Source organism: Hippocampus guttulatus, chromosome 1 (genome assembly GCF_054856545.1).
Source record: "Hippocampus guttulatus isolate MCC_2025c chromosome 1, RoL_Hgut_1.0, whole genome shotgun sequence".
Taxonomy (NCBI): Eukaryota; Metazoa; Chordata; class Actinopteri; order Syngnathiformes; family Syngnathidae; genus Hippocampus; species Hippocampus guttulatus.
The window spans coordinates 26,408,264-26,424,703 of NC_141261.1; the positions used below are offsets into that span (position 1 = coordinate 26,408,264).

At 40.9% G+C, this 16,440-nt stretch overlaps 1 protein-coding gene and 1 long non-coding RNA gene across 2 annotated transcripts; one reads left to right on the forward strand and one right to left on the reverse strand.

The window, feature by feature from the left end:
* Nucleotides 1-29: 29 nt before the first annotated feature.
* Nucleotides 30-11,206, reverse strand: nemp1 (nuclear envelope integral membrane protein 1). The gene is made up of 9 exons (XM_086122994.1): nucleotides 11,083-11,206; nucleotides 8,475-8,596; nucleotides 7,493-7,709; nucleotides 7,341-7,413; nucleotides 7,162-7,255; nucleotides 6,966-7,080; nucleotides 5,628-5,853; nucleotides 4,388-4,564; nucleotides 30-1,023 (listed from the first exon to the last, which is right to left on the reverse strand). Exons 1-9 carry the CDS (start codon nucleotides 11,189-11,191, stop codon nucleotides 837-839), a joined length of 1,320 nt encoding a protein of 439 aa, XP_085979120.1. The 5' UTR covers nucleotides 11,192-11,206; the 3' UTR covers nucleotides 30-836.
* On the forward strand, nucleotides 4,463-8,181 carry LOC147211177 (uncharacterized). The gene is made up of 2 exons (XR_015102183.1): nucleotides 4,463-4,584; nucleotides 7,566-8,181. It is a non-coding gene; the product is annotated as an uncharacterized LOC147211177 (long non-coding RNA).
* Nucleotides 11,207-16,440: the final 5,234 nt, after the last annotated feature.

Genomic DNA, 16,440 nt, shown 5'->3' on the forward strand with positions numbered 1-16,440 from the left:
ACGTTCACCCAGATAAAATCACACTTAGAAAAGATTGACCTGTTTTATTTCACAAGTGACAGTAGGACTAAGCGTTCCAAAGATCCAACTGTTTTTTGTATAAACAGAAGTATTTCCCAGAGAGTACAGTCACAAATGTCTTGGGCATTGTTCTGATGAGCCTTTTTCACAGTAGTCAATATGACTTGTAAAACATGAATGGGACTCGGTAGGTTCACACAAATTAAAACATGAAACTTGGTCAAGGAGGCCTGCGTGATCAGTCAACTAACTGCATTTTATGACATCCTTTACGGTTAGGATTAGGGCGCATTATTATTGTTTTTTTGTTTTTGTTTTTTTTGTTTTTTAAATCTGAGTCACTGAAAGTGTCCAACTACCAGACTAATACTGGTGGCTTCCGTCTGTTCAGCATCGTCCATTGACAAGAAAGTAGCCTGCGAGCTAGCAAACAACCAAATGACAAACCTCTCGGAATTTTCACATTTATTGATCGTTCATCCTTGGTGGGGGGCTGCACTATACTTATTGGCCTTCTAGTTTTCATGCTCAATGTGGTATAGCAAAAAAAATAAAATAAAAATCTAACAGTGGCCTGAGGCTTTTGCACGGTGCTATACATACGATTAAAAACAAAGAAGGTGTCTGCGCTCCTCTAGGGTTTCGTGGCAGCCGATTGGAGCAAAGACCCCACGACAGTAAATTCACCAAACCGTGTGTTCTTTTGTACATTCACATCTGGCAACCAATCGCCCTTTGTCAGTCAACTTCATTGCGCACAAACGTGACCTTATGTGGCTGGTGATACTCAAGGACTTGGCTCACAGGCGCCAGCATTAGAGCGCCAGAGAGCCGTCATAGTTTCCAAACGGCGTCTGCTCTGGCTCGCTCTGGTTTTGGCACAGGCTGGATGAATCTTCCTCGTCATCTGTGTCGAAAAAGTCCTTCCAGCCGTATTCCTGCGCGTGCACCGACACCTCGTTCGCCATCAGGTGGGAGGAGCCCTCTATGAAATCGGCAAACCTGGACATTGGACAGATCACATCCACCTGTAAATAGCACCGCTTGGAGCCGGGAATGCCTTTTATGCTTAATTTGGACAAAAACCATCTTTTTACATCTTTAAAATGTTATTTTTCTTTGTTATTTTTGGCTAGGGGGTGTAAAAATGTAAAAAAAGAAAAAAAATAAAAAATTCCTCATCTCACCCCCCCTCAGGTGGTGTCCGTCCCTCATTCAGCTCGGGTCCTCTACCAGAGGCCAGGAAGCTTGAGGGTTCTGCGCAGTATCCTTGCTGTTCCCAGCACTGCACATTTCTGGACTGAGATGTCCGATGTTGTTCCCGGGATCTGTTGCAACCACTCATCTAGTTTGGGGGTCACTGCCCCGAGTGCTCCGACCACCACAGGCACGACTGTCACCTTTACCTTCCAGGCTCTCTCCAGCTCCTCTCTGAGCCCTTGGTATTTCTCGAGTTTCTCGTGTTCCTTCTTTCCTCTGTGCTGTCCTTCAGGCCAGCCCTCTCTAGCCACTGATAGGACTTCTTGCGATCGGCCACTTCAGTTATGGTCCGGTGGTACATCCCGTGTAGGGGCTTGTCCTCCCATGATGGTCCCTCTTCCAGCGCCTCATCTTCTGTTCCCCATTGTCTGAGACATTCTCTGAGTACGTCATCCGTTGGAGCCTTCTCCTTGATGTATTCATGGACCTTGGATGTTTCATCCTGGACAGTGGCTCTCACACTCACTAGTCCCCGGCCTCCTTCCTTTCGGCTTGCGTACAGTCTCAGGGTGCTGGATTTGGGATGGAACCCGCCGTGCATGGTTAGGAGCTTTCGGGTCTTAACGTCCGTGGTCTGAATCTCTTCCTTTGGCCACCTTATTATTCCTGCAGGGTATCTGATCACTGGCAGGGCATAGCTGTTTATTGCCCGGGTCTTATTCTTGCCATTGAGCTGGCTTCTTAGGACTTGCCTCACTCGCTGGAGGTATTTGACCGTAGCCGCTTTCCTTGTTGCCAGTTCGAGGTTGCCATTGGCTTGTGGTATACCGAGGTACTTGTAGCTGTCCTCAATGTCTGCTATTGTTCCTTCAGGGAGTGAGACCCCTTCAGTGCGGACTACCTTTCCTCTCTTAGTCACCATCCGACTACATTTCTCAAGCCCGAATGACATCCCGATGTCGCTGCTGTAGATCCTGGTTGTGTGGATCAGGGAGTCTATGTCCCTTTCGCTCTGAGCATACAGCTTTATGTCATCCATGTAGAGGAGGTGACTGATTGTAGCTCCATTTCTGAGGCGGTATCCATAGCCTGTCTTGGTGATTACTTGGCTTAGGGGGTTCAGTCCTATGCAGAACAGCAGTGGGGAGAGTGAATCACCTTGGTATATGCCACATTTGATGGACACTTGGGTAAGTGGCTTGCCATTGGCTTCAAGTGTGGTTTTCCACATCCTCATCGAGTTCGCAACGAAGGCTCTTAGGGTCCTGTTCACCTTATACAACTCCAAGCATTCAGTGATCCATGTATGTGGCATCGAGTCATAGGCTTTCTTGTAATCAATCCAGGCTGTGCACAGGTTGGTACGTCGGGACCTGCAGTCTTGTGCGACTGTTCTGTCAACCAGGAGCTGATGTTTGGCTCCTCTGGTATCTCTCCCAATGCCCTTCTGTGCTTCGCTCATGTATTGATCCATGTGTCCACTTATCTTAGCCGCAATGATGCCTGACATGAGCTTCCATGTTGTGGAGAGACAGGTTATTGGCCGATAGTTGGATGGGACTGCACCCTTTGAGGGATCCTTCATGATCAGGATCGTTCGCCCTTCGGTTAGCCATCCTGGGTGAGTCCCATCCCTCAGCAGCTGGTTCATTTGTGCTGCTAGGCGCTCATGGAGTGCTGTGAGTTTCTTTAGCCAGTAGGTGTGGACCATGTCCGGGCCTGGTGCTGTCCAGTTCTTCATATCTGAGACTCTTTCCTGTATGTCTGCTACTGTTATGGTAACTGGGTTCTGTTCAGGGAGGCTGCTGTGCTCCTCTCTCAGGGTCACCAGCCATTGTGCACTGCTGTTATGTGCAACCTCCTTCTCCCATATGCCTTTCCAGTACCTTTCAGTTTCCAGTCTTGATGGGTCAGCTCTGTTGTTAGGACCCTGCCACTGAGCGTACACTTTCGCAGGTTGTGTTGCGAACAGCCTGTTTATTCGTCTGGCCTCGTTCTCTTTCGTGTATCGCTTTAGGCGGCTGGACAAGGCTTGGAGCCTTTGTTTGGCAGTTTCGAGTGCTTCAGGTATAGTCATCTGGATGTACCTCTCGGGTATCGGCCTTTTCATCACACCTCTCTGGGCCTCAGTCAGTTGACTCACATCTTTCTGAGCCGCCTTGATCTTAGCCTCCAACCGTCTTTTCCATGGTGGGTAACGTATCTCATGGCTTCCATGGTTGCTCTTATAGCCAAGCATCTCAAGGATCACTGATGCTGAAGCGTATATCAGCTCATTGGTTTCCGTGATCGTTACGGTAGGGATCGCCTTCAGTGCTGCATTCAAACTTTCCATGAGACTTTCAGGTGGTACTTCACATAGCCGTTGTAATCGGTTTCTAGGTTGCCCAGCTTTCATTCTCGCCATGATCTTAGCTTTCAGGTCAGTTGCTGCCTCGCTCAGCATTTCATTCATTGGGGCTGGCCTCCCAATCTCATCATCTGCATTCATTGGGGCTTGCCTCCCAATCTCTGGTATGACCTCCTCCTCTGATCTGGCAGCCTGGGGCCCTTCACCATGGAACCTGCGTTGTACCTCATCAATCTCAAGTTGTGACAGCAGTTGCCGTTTGTGGATGTTGGAACACTGAGCTACTAGTTGTTTCGTGGTCAACCGTGACTGTGGGTTTCGAAGTAGCCATTTAGACCACATTCTCTGCATGTAACCCCTCTGACTAGGGTTGCTTGAGTAGTAGCATTCCAACAGAGCCATGTTATCGCATCTCGCCCATCTCCGCTTTGTTCCAGTAGCCCATTTTTCATCAAGGTGCTCTGGTTCCCCAGCACCTGACGCAGACCTTGTTTGGCCGGGCGACATCTGAGCCGGCATGTGATTAATTTTACTGTCTCTCATCATTGTATGAGGTAGGCATTAGCGTGAAGGATCTTGCCCAAGGACCCACACTGGATGGTGTTATGTGCTCATTTTTTGCCCCAAGCGGGATTCAAACCACCGTCTCCCGTATGCCAAACCGATGCCTTGCCAACTGAGCTATCCAGCCGCATGGGTGTAAAAGTGTAAAAAAAGAAAAGAAATATATATATATATATATATATATATATATATACATACCTATATATATATATATATATATACACACACACACAATCAAATAAAAGCGAGCACCTCTTGGGGGACTGTAGCCTGCTGACAGCTTTCCACGGGCTGCACTCCCTGCTGTTGCAGTACTTGCGCAACTCATCTAGCGCTCGCAGCGTCTCCTCCTCTCCTTGCTTGCGATACTCCTCTTCGGTCAAGAGGCGGCGCTTCTCCGGCTTCCAGTGAACATAATGGCGGATTTTTCTGGACAACAACAACAACAGGTAATCTTCATTTGGAAGATCATGAGTACTGTGATGCAGTTGGTGATGTGAGTGTGAATAAATGGACGATCGCATGCGGAGTACCCCAAGGGTCTACTGTCGGGCTGCTTCTACTCAACAAGGAACATGCTGCCACTTGCTCAGATCATAAAGCATGACGTCTTATCATGCTTACTGTATGCAGACAACACACAGATCTACATCTGAGTCACCATGTCGCCTTACTCTCTCTGGTTGAATGCAGCGATCACATCAATTAGTGAGTGGATGAGTTTAAACATTCTCCAGCTCAGTGCACAAAGGACAAGTCATTGTTTTCTACCCTCAACCTGAAGGGTAAAAGGTCCGTGCTCAACTGGGTGTGTCATTGACAGCTACAAGTCAGTTGAAATTTTTTGGTGAGATTATTGGCAAGGACCTGTATTTTAAAAACTGTGACTAAGTCTGCTCTTTAGCTCTTGGAAAACAGCTTCAAAATCAAAGATCATCTGTCCAAACATGACACAGTTAAACTATTGTTCCTTTTCAGTAGATTGTAACAGTGTTTGAAGGTCCGAACAGATAAAAGAAAATCAATCCAACAGCTGCAGCTGAATCAGAATGTAGCCACTCCAGTTTTTGCTGGTACCAGTCAACCTAAAATCTCCAAACTGGCTTGCTGTGAGTCAAAGAACAGACTTTAAAATCTTACTGTGAGTCTAAAAAGCTTGATATGACCTCGGACCGAAATATCTTCACGACCTTTTAGATTCTTTTGAGATTTCTGTACCCTGCGGTTATCTGGTGTCAGACTATTGAGTGTTTCCAAAAGCACAATTTAAGAGTGTAGCAGCATTGTATTTCTGTACTCCTCAACTATGGGAGAGAAATAACCTTCCCAAACATCTGAAAATCTGCTCAAACTTGTAATATTGCATTTGGCATGAAAATGTTACCATTCACTGCTGCCGTTTCATAAATCCAAACTATTATTTCAACACTTTGCTTTTATTTTGTGACCTCACTTGTCCTGATTTCATGCAACATCTTGTGGTAGCGCTCACCTTATTGCGATGACAGCCATCATGATGGGGTACTCCAGATTCTTGGCAAAAACGGCTGCCACAATGATGGCAAAGGAAACTTGCTGAATTTGAATTCCCATGTAAATGAGAAGCAGGCCCATCAACTGCAGCGACCACGAGAGGATGTTGATGCTTTTATCGTCCACCAGAGGGCCATAGCGGTAACACACAGCAAAACTAACAAAGCCAACTACACTCATATAACCTGCAGGGTAGAAAAAAGATAAGCCTGAGTTGCACAGCTCTACGAAACCAACTAAAAGTAGGACAATTCGGTTTGCTTACGGTTTTCATAATAGTGGACTAAAATATGTTTGGGGAAATATTTTAAATATTATGTACTGTATATTATACACATTTTAACATAGTCCCAATTAAACCCCACATCTTAATTTTACCTCCATCTGAAATTCCCATGGAAATTAATCAGAAATTAAATATATTGGACATTTTCCACCACTTTGCAACCCCTAACCGTAATTTTACTTAAAGTGTTCTTCCATGTGTTCCATGTTCTTCCACACAGTTCAATTACTGCACTCCCACTACATCGCTTGATCGCACTTTTTCATAGCCGATAGTGAAACCAGTACTGTAGCCTCGAGCATCGGTCGATACTGATCCAATACCGATCTGATTCTTTTTGTCACTACAGTAATCCCTCACTATAAAACGTCATCTTTCACGGCTCTGTTGTTTTACAGATTTTATTTGTGCGTTTTGTTTTTTTTAAACAGTGCATTGTGTTCTGCATCCTCATTGGCTAAGGGACTGTAGACTGATGTGAACAGTCTCCACGCCTCATGTACAGCTGTACAGCTTGCCAAATGTTCTCCATGACAAAACCCACAATGTCGACAAATCATTCTGCACAGTATTTCTAAAACCTGTCAGTTGTTTGTAAAAAAACATTTACAGTATATTTTTGTATTATTTTTAAATGCTTTGGCCTGGAAAAAAAAAGTTTAATCTTTGGTTTCATTCAATACAGCAATGTATTGTATATGTAATAATTGTTAAAAATATAGATGACTACTTCACAGATTTCACTCATCACAGGTTCTTTTTGGAACATAACCCCCGCGATAAACGAGGGATTACTGTAATACGTGCACAGGCCTGTCGCGATAAGTTTTTTTTTCCAGACGATAAGATTTTCCCAGAAAGTATACTGTCTGCCTATAAATAGCAAAATCAGAGGAACTGATCATTTTGCGTTGGTCCCCTCATACTTTCCATAGATGTTCACTTATAGTGGGTGGGTACGCCTCACGATGAAGGGGCGTTGACTGCATTACCTGACCGATTTGCATGTACCTAAAGCCACAGGCCAATGTTCTCGAAGGATGACGTTCAGGTTCCTGCAGACAAGCTGGATGGCGTACACAGAGAAGGACCAGCCGCTGACAATCAGTATGTAAAAAGGGCTTTTCTGTGGAAACATAAGGGGTAGATGCGTTTTTTAGAGCGACGTGCTTACTTACTGCTCTTTTAGAAGGCCGCACAACGCTACCCTTGGCAAAAGACGAGCCAGGATAAAAAAGAGAACAGCCAGGGAGGCGATCATTCCTATGCCCGTGCCGGCTGAATAGAAAAAAACTTGACTCCTATTGTAAAAATAAACAAGTTAGGGACAAAACAGAACAGCCTCTGAAACCTCAATAACATACTCGCTTGCGGAAATCAAATTACCTGCTCAGGGAGTCGGCAAAAACAAATAAAGTGACTCCGAGGAGGACAACCAAAAACAGGTAGATGTCTAACTCTGAAAGACAATGCAATCATCAAGTTGGCGCAATATAATTCACCTTCCGACATAAAACATGGACATTATCGTGACGTACTGCGGAGCGGCTTGACCGTGTATTTGGTATTATCGCTGGGCTTGATTTTGAAACACGTCTTCTTCCTCAACAGGTCGATGTTGATGGTGGTTTCGTTTTGGCCTTCGCGCAGCAAACTGTGCAGCCAGTTCCACACGCTGAAGCGTTCCAGCTGCTGCAGGTCCTCCTCACTTTGCACCATCTCCAATATAAACACCTTTGAACTCCAAATTCGGACCTGGCAAATCATGTTGGTGCCAAGTGACTTGGATGAAAGGTGTTCAATTGCCTTTTGTGAAATACAAACGAGTCGTTTTCAGAGGGACAGGGCCCAACCGATGTGCCTCAGTCTGCAGACCTGACCTTACTGGATGTTCCGAGGGTTAAGCGGATCCTCAGAGAGGATCGAGCCTTTTCCGTTGCCGGTCCTTTTTTGGGAAATGTTAGGTAAGCCCTCTCCCTGTCCAGTTTTTAAATTCCTTTGAAGACACATCTTTATCCTTTGGCTTCTGACCCATCATGAGACTGACACTATTCTATTGTTTTCTGATGTTTCCTGTACATGTGTTAGTCTCGCTAATTTGTATTTAAATTACCGGTAACTGTTTTCACTTTCTTCTGTTGTTGTATTGTTATTTGTTACAGCTGCAGCTGTTGTGAAATGTGCTGTATAGAGTTGTCTAAAGTTGTATAAAGCATCGCTTAGCATGGTTGGTGCACATTTTTGGATTTGAAAATTCCTCTGATGAAAAAGTAAATACTAAACAACAAATATTGTAAAACAGTCAAATCTTCTGCCTGTATTTCAAACCTTTTTTGTTCTAAGTGTTAAGAAGCTATTTTAGTCAATAGATTTTTTTTCATTGATTGGCCGTCTAATCGGTTTTCTGTTTTTTTTTCTCTGCAGAATATCATCCTAAAAAAAAAAATCCCAATCATTATGGCCCTTATGTTAAAACAATGATCATTTGACAATCAATTTCATATTGCTCATATAACCAACCTGAATTGTCGTCCAGGTTTGCCTCCAGTTGGGTACGATGGAGTTAGTGTAGCAGAACAGGTTGGAGGCCGATAGTTCGTACTTCTCTCCATCCTTGAGATCGATGATTGGAGGCTTGTTAACTGGATTACAAGAGCACAAACATTCATTTCCCATAAAAGGACATCAACAGTACATTGTGAAAGCATGAAAGTCAATACTGGATTGTCCACCGTTGGCTGGCTGTCGGCAGCGGCCACTCAACAAGCTACACACTTCATGGTACAACCTGAATAGTGGTCGAACTACTCGACTCGCGTTATTTTCTTTATCGCTACATCAATAGGGATGAATACAACAGTTTTCCTAATTTATACATGGCTTTGACATTTTCACATTGACCGAGTAAACACACAATACTCAGACAATATTCCCAAACTTTGCAGTTGACAAACGGCTATCAAAAACATTGACGGAGAATATATTATTTCAAAGCCATATAATACTCTAAATGATACACTTCATTTATCTGGGATTTTGCCAAATGACATGCAAATTATTTGATTCACACACACACACACACACACACACATTTTACACCCTCATCCCTGGCCAAACACACCACCAAACATAACAGCAGCCATGTTTATTTGTAATGCTACTTCAACCAGCATGATAGCCCAAATTGTCTGTCGCTTCCAGTGCTAATTTCATGAATGTTAAAACCTTCAAATGTCTCTCTTTATTGTGCTATATTTAATTCTTACTATGTATTTCCACAATTGTATTATATTGTATAATTTATGTTGTGTTTGTTAACTCTCAACTACAAATGGATTTTCTCTCTGTATATTGTAGGACTGCAACTAATGATTATTTTAATACTTGATTCATCTGATTATTTTGTCAAATAATTGGTGAATCGGATTTTTTAAAGCTTTGATTTCCATCCGTTTATTTAAAAAACAGATTATATATTGAAAGCGCACAAAATGCACAAACATAAATTAATTAATATTAAGTTACTGATTTGCTGCGTAACGTGTCAGGAAAAAAAGGGCTTTTTTCAAAAGCAAATCAAATGTTTGCAAATGTTTTATTTGATTCAACACGAGAGTAAATCTTCTTACCGGTATACGATGATTACAGAACTCAACTCAACTCAACTGTGTTTATAGAGCACTTTCAAACAGCCATCGCTGCATACAAAGTGCTGTACATGGAGCAATTTAACATATACAACAAACAGTAAAGCAAATCGGTAGTAAAGACGGTAGAAAGCACCGAACAGCAAAACCAAGAACAAATCTAAGTCATACTGAGTCAAATGCCAAAGAATACAAGTGAGTTTTGAGGCGGGTTTTGAAGATGGGCAGCGAGGAGGCTTGCCGAATGTCATTCCAGAAAGCACAGAATACTTTATTTACTATTCAGAGGCTGAAACTCCAAAGATTTGGACACTTTTTAAGTTTAACTGGGTCAATCGATTATCAAAACTGATGATCAATTAATTACATAATTCGTTGTTGATTAATCAATTAATAGTTACATCTTGAGTATGCTTTGTGTGCCAAATGATTTCATTTAACTTTGAATGTATCCATCCATCCATTTTCTGTTCCGCTTTATCCTCACAAGGGTCGCGGGGGTGCTGGAGCCTATCCCAGCTGTCTTCGGGCAGTAGGCGAGGTACCCCCTGAACTGGTTGCCAGCCAATCGCAGGGCACACAGAGACGAACAAGCATCCACACTCATACTCACACCTATGGACAATTTGGAGTGTTCAATCAGCCTGCCATGCATGTTTTTGGAATGCGGGAGGAAACCGGAGTACCCGGAGAAAACCCACGCAGGCACGGGGAAAACATGCAAACTCCTCACAGGGAGGCCGAAGCTGGAATTGAACCCGGTACCTCTGCACTGTGAGGTCGACGCGCTAACCACTGGACACCGGGCCGCCCACTTTGAATGTATTTAATTTTAAACAGTGACATCATTTTTGTTGTCAGTTTTTGTATTTAGCAAGATATGCAATGATAACAAACTTTTGAAAACAGGATGGAAGTTTGAATCTCAGAATATATCAAAAAGGGCACACCAAAGATCCTGACCCCTGTTGACTTGGTATTGAGACGATGGCCAGAAATTGGTGTGTTTTCACTGTTTTAAAGAGTCAATTCATATATATATCTAAAACAGAAAATCAGTACTGTACTTATACTACTTGAATCGTATTTAAAAGATCCGTCTCATAATGCCGGTTTTGTGTCAATCAATTAATCTGTGGAATGCTACACACGGACCCACTGTGAGGGAGAAATGTATCACTGGGCTCGATTAGAAAAATATTTTCATTCAACAATTGAATGTTCCATACTACAGAATTTTCGTGGATCAATAAAAGTAAGTTATCGATCAATCATATAAAAACATAGGTCTAGTCGTGTGTTGTTTCATAAAACATCAGATCTCAATGTAATGAACCTGTACATTTTGTGTGGTGTCCATGATCAAGCACAAGCTAATTTGCGCCGAGAGGCTAAACAACGACAGTCTCGTGCCGCATTGCTCTATGTAAGGTATACGTGTGTGCGTGTGCGTCTAAATACGTCGTTAAGTCACATATTACCTGTAGCCTGTGACGAGGTTACAGCTAAACAAGACAACAGCACCGTTAAAACTAAGGATTGAGCTCCTATTGTGAATATTCGGTTTCGTTCGTTCGTGCATCCCGCCATGATGATAGCACCAGTTCACTGTCTTCGGTCCCGCCCTTTCCTCGTTGGATTCCTTTGCGTCATAGGAAATACAGCCAATCACACTGGCTGAGCTTTTGTTGTTGTCGTTTTTTATAAAACTTTATTGATCACTGTAGCATATTGGATCACGTGGTTTAGATGGTAACTGTTGTGTTTAAAACAAAGAATTTTAAAACGTTTGAAATTCCCGTCAAGCACATGACTGACGGTGTGTTATCCTTGACCACATACGATGGCATTGCAGTATAATTCTTGTTGATGTGATCCTTCTGATTGTTATATTGCTTACAAACAATTTTCAAACAGTCTTAATTCTGCTCTGACGTTTCTTCTCCCAACATACACGCAACCCTGTTATTGAAACCTTACGAGCCATTATGTACAGTAGACGGTAGAGGAAGGAATTAAAAAAGTAAGCAACACCCTGCAAAAGTGCAGCAAGCCAAGATTCAAACACAGAAATCTTCAGCCACCGGACAACCCACTCTTACCAAGTGAGGCACAACAGCAAACAGCTGGTTACCAGCTTTGTTTCATCAGCTCCTGCCAAGGCCCCAGCAACATGCTGGCCCTGTTAGGCAGTTGAGGCTGAGTTCATAGAGTGGGTTACCCAGTGACTGAAGGTTCAGCTGTTGGAATCTTGGCTGTTTTGTTGTGCTTTTGATGCTGGTCTTGCACCAAAACACAACAAAACCATGCTGGTTTCTGCTGAGGGTTTTTTTGTTTTGTTGTGTTTGTTTCCAAGCAGGGACACCTTTCAGTGGTACCGGGGCCTGTTGCTTTTCAAAGAAAAGTACTGAATTTTTTTAACCCCATAAACAATCATTTGTATTTATTTATTTATTTCATGTTGATTTAATTGAAGACAGGACGAGTAAAAAATAGGAATGTTTACAAATCATCATTCAAATAATTGTGCAAAAAGGTTGAGGTTTCTATTTCACGAGACTATTTCTCAGAAGTTATTAGTCAACAATTTAAAGGTGTTGCTCATCATGCTTGAATGGATGAAACACTTCGCTGGGAGTTGAGGTTCCTGCAGAACAATCTGTCATGCAAAATCATCATGAATAAATATTAGTGGTGGAACAGGTGTCTCACAGCAAGGCTCGTTTGTTTATTCTGCTACAACAATATAAACCAGCAAAAACACAAGAATGTGTCATAAATGTGGTTTAGCCCTGTATTGCCTGACCCATCAAGAAATAGCCAGAAAAATCTGATTTTTGGGAACTGAGATGTTCATTATACACAGAATCGGTGACAAGGTATAGCCTTGGTGGAGTTCAACCCTCACTAGAAACAAATCCAATTTAGCGGACCAAACTCTGACATTGGGGGTACAGGTACTGAACAGCCCATATCAGGGGTTCGGTATGCCCATACTTGCGAATTAACTACCCTGCCCTCTCCCCACCGCCACAGAACTTCCAGATGAACATGGTCGAACACCTTGTAGGTTGGTTGGGTAAACTCCCATGGAACCTCAAGGACCCCGCTGAGGTTGTAGAGCAAGTCATTACTGCTCCTCCGGAAACAGAGATTCGACTTCCCAATAGACCGCAAGGGAGCCAGCGACCACGAGGGACCCAGGAGACGTCCAGCCAGCAACCGCGAGGGAGCCAGTGATGACGGCGAGAGAGCAAGCGACGACAGCGAGGGAACCAATGACGACCGCGAGGGAGCCAGCGACGACCGCGTGGGAGCGGGAAATTCACATCCCAAAAACATGGACTTCCAACCCTTTGAAGATATTGACTATAAGCCATTCGATCCCGAGAACAATTTGGACCCAGACAACAACTTCTTCCAGAACAAACAAAGGGTAACAAACTCTGACTATTACCTGGATGAACAATTCAACACTAATATAAAATTGGAAAATGCACTTTCAGTAATACACTTAAAGAGTAGAAGTCTCTATAAAAACTTCACAAAAATCAAAGAATACCTGACTAAATTCAATAAATTTAAAATAATTGCCATATCAGAAACTTGGCTTGATGAAGATAAAACAACTGAAATGGAAATAGAAGGTTATGAAATGTTTGCAACTAATAGGGAAAACAAAAAAGGAGGGGGGGTTGCAATATATGTAGACAAAGCACTTAAATGCAGTAAAATCGAGAGATTGACAAACACAATAGAAAACCTAATGGAATGTCTAACCATTGAAATACATAATAAAAAGGCATCAAATATCATCATAAGTTGCATCTATAGGACACCAGGATCATGTATTGACACATTCAATAAAAAACTAACAGATATGCTCAGTTACAACAACGATAAGAAAACACGAATAATATGTGGTGACTTTAACATTGACTTATTAAACCCAAATGGACACAAAAAAACAACCGACTTCATAAATACTATGTACAGCAACAGCTTTTTCCCAGTAATCCTGAAACCTAGCAGAATAACAGTTGACACGGCCACATTAATAGATAACATATTTATAAATAAGATTGACCATAAAATGGAAAGTGGACTTCTCATTAATGACATAAGTGACCACCTACCTGTTTTTGCAGTTTTTCATAATTATTTTGATAGAAAAGCTAAGTCAACAACTCACATAACAGAAATAAGACTAAGAACCCAACGCTCCACCGACGCCTTTAAGCAAGACCTAGAAAAACAAAACTGGACCGAGGTCTACTCAAACGAAGACCCAAATACAGCGTTTGAAGTATTTCAGTCTACCATAATCTCTTTATATGATAAACATTTTCCATTAACTAAAGTCTCCAAAAAGTATAAAGACCCAAGTAAGCCATGGATAACGAAAGGCATAGAAAACGCATGTAAAAAGAAAAACAATTTATATAAATTGTTTTTAAAATTGAGAACTGAAGAAGCAGAAAAAATATATAAGACCTATAAAAAGAAACTAGTAAATATTATAAGAACCAGTAAAAGAGATCATTATCATGCACTATTAGAGCAGAATAAAAGTAACACACAAGAAATATGGAAGATACTTAACCAAGTAATCAGAAATAGTCCTAAAAAAATGTATTATCCAGAGTATTTTATCAAAGGCAAAAATACTATTTTGGAAAAAACTGCAGAAATAGCAACTGAATTTAATGAGTATTTTGTCAACATCGGCAGTAACCTAGCAAAACAAATTCCTGATCCAACAAATTTGTTTGAAATAGATAGATATGTAGAAAAAAACTCCTCCACGATGTTCCTTACTGCTGTAAAACAAGAAGAAGTATCAAATATTATAAAAACGTTTAAAAATAAAAAGTCAACTGATTGCTTTAATATTGACATGACAATAATAAAGCAGATTATAGAATATGTAGTGCGACCTTTCACGCACATATGCAACCTGTCATTCAAAGCTGGTATCTTTCCATCAAAAATGAAAATTGCTAAAGTTATTCCAATCTATAAAAGTGGAGAAAGACATCGGTTTACAAATTATAGACCAATATCACTACTACCACAATTTTCAAAAATATTAGAAAAACCATTTTCTCGCAGACCTGATAGCTTTATACAAAAGCATGCGCTGTTAAGTGAGAATCAATATGGCTTCAGGGAAAAACGGACCACCTCAATGGCAGTTATGGAGTTTGTGGAAGCAATAGCCACTAATATAGACAACAAAGAATTTACTGTTGGGGTTTTCCTAGATCTAAAAAAAGCTTTTGACACAATAGATCACAGTATATTATTGAAAAAACTAGAAAGATATGGCATTAGAGGTGTAGCTTATAAATGGATAAAAAGTTATTTAGAAAACAGATATCAGTACGTGCAATTCAACAATAAAAAAACGAATCAACTAAAAATCACTCACGGAGTTCCTCAGGGGTCAGTGCTTGGTCCAAAACTATTCATCTTATATATAAATGATATCTGCAAGGTCTCAAAACAATTTAAATGTGTCCTATTTGCTGATGATACAACTTTCTACTGTTCTGGAATAAATCTGAAACAGCTCCTGACAACCGTAGAAAACGAATTAAACAAATTAAAAAACTGGTTCGACAGAAATAAATTGTCACTTAACCTGAAAAAATCGAAGTTAATTGTTTTTGGCACAAGACCAATCAAACACCAAGCTAAAATTATGGTAAACTCAATTGAGATAGAAAGAGCGTATGAAACCAAGTTTCTCGGATTAGTAATAGACTCAAAACTATGTTGGAAGCCACATATCGATAACGTAAAAAGAAAAATAGCCAAAACCGTAGGGATCCTCTACAAAACCAAGGAAGTGCTAAATAAGAGATCTTTGTACACATTATACACTTCATTATTATTACCATATATGACCTACTGTGTGGAAATATGGGGAAATGCCTGCAAAACAAACACACTCCCTATTCTAAAACTACAAAAAAAAGCAATTCGAATTATTAATAGATCAAAATATACGGAACCCACAAATCCACTATTTATCAAATTAAATACGATGAAATTTTATGACCTGGTTGACTTTAAAATCGCCCAATTAATGTACAAAGCACACAATAACCTGCTCTGCCAAAACATTCAGAAGTTTTTCGAAATTCGAGAAAGCAGCTATCATTTAAGAGGTACCAACTTATTCAAAAAACTCAAAACAAGAACAAACATCAAGCAAAGAAGTGTATCTATCAAAGGTGTTAATCTGTGGAATAATTTCGAAACGGACCTGAAAATGAGTAAATCGCTTGCTGAGTTCAAAAACAAATTCAAAAAAATAGTACAAACAACCTACATCAATCAGAGTTAAAATGATAAATTCAAAACATTAAATATAATGATAAATCAGAACTAAGTTGATAAATAGAGAAAGGTATATAAATATCCATTATGAATACAAGAGAAAATTGACACAAGAGTGTCAGGGTGTGGAAGTATATAATCCCGATACAAACCAAAAGTTGTAAAAATATCACCGTTAAGGGTAAAGTATGAGCCTTAATGGAGACTTCTTTCTTCTTACTTTTTTCTTTTCTGATTGATATAAAAATGATTTATTAGATACAATCACATAACGGGGTAGGACTAGATAAATTTTTTACTTCTTCCTACTCCCTTGAACATAATAACTGTGTTGTATGAAGATTGATTTCTTTCTTTTTTTTATCTACCCTATTTTCTGTCAAATTATTACTGTATATATGTTTTATGTTCAATAAACAAACAAACAAACAAACAAACAAACAAACCCTCCTATCCACCAGCCTTGAAGAGACCTTACCAAGCAAGGCTGAGGA

Bases quoted from the DNA above. Each gene is read 5' to 3' on its own strand.
- nemp1 (XM_086122994.1), bottom strand. From the start codon at position 11,191: ATGGCGGGATGCACGAACGAACGAAACCGAATATTCACAATAGGAGCT. The intron at 8,597-11,082 runs GTAATATGTGAC...CTTGTAATCCAG, and splicing joins AACCTCGTCACAGGCTACAG to TTAACAAGCCTCCAATCATC. The intron at 7,414-7,492 runs GTACGTCACGAT...ATTGTCTTTCAG, and splicing joins CACGGTCAAGCCGCTCCGCA to AGTTAGACATCTACCTGTTT.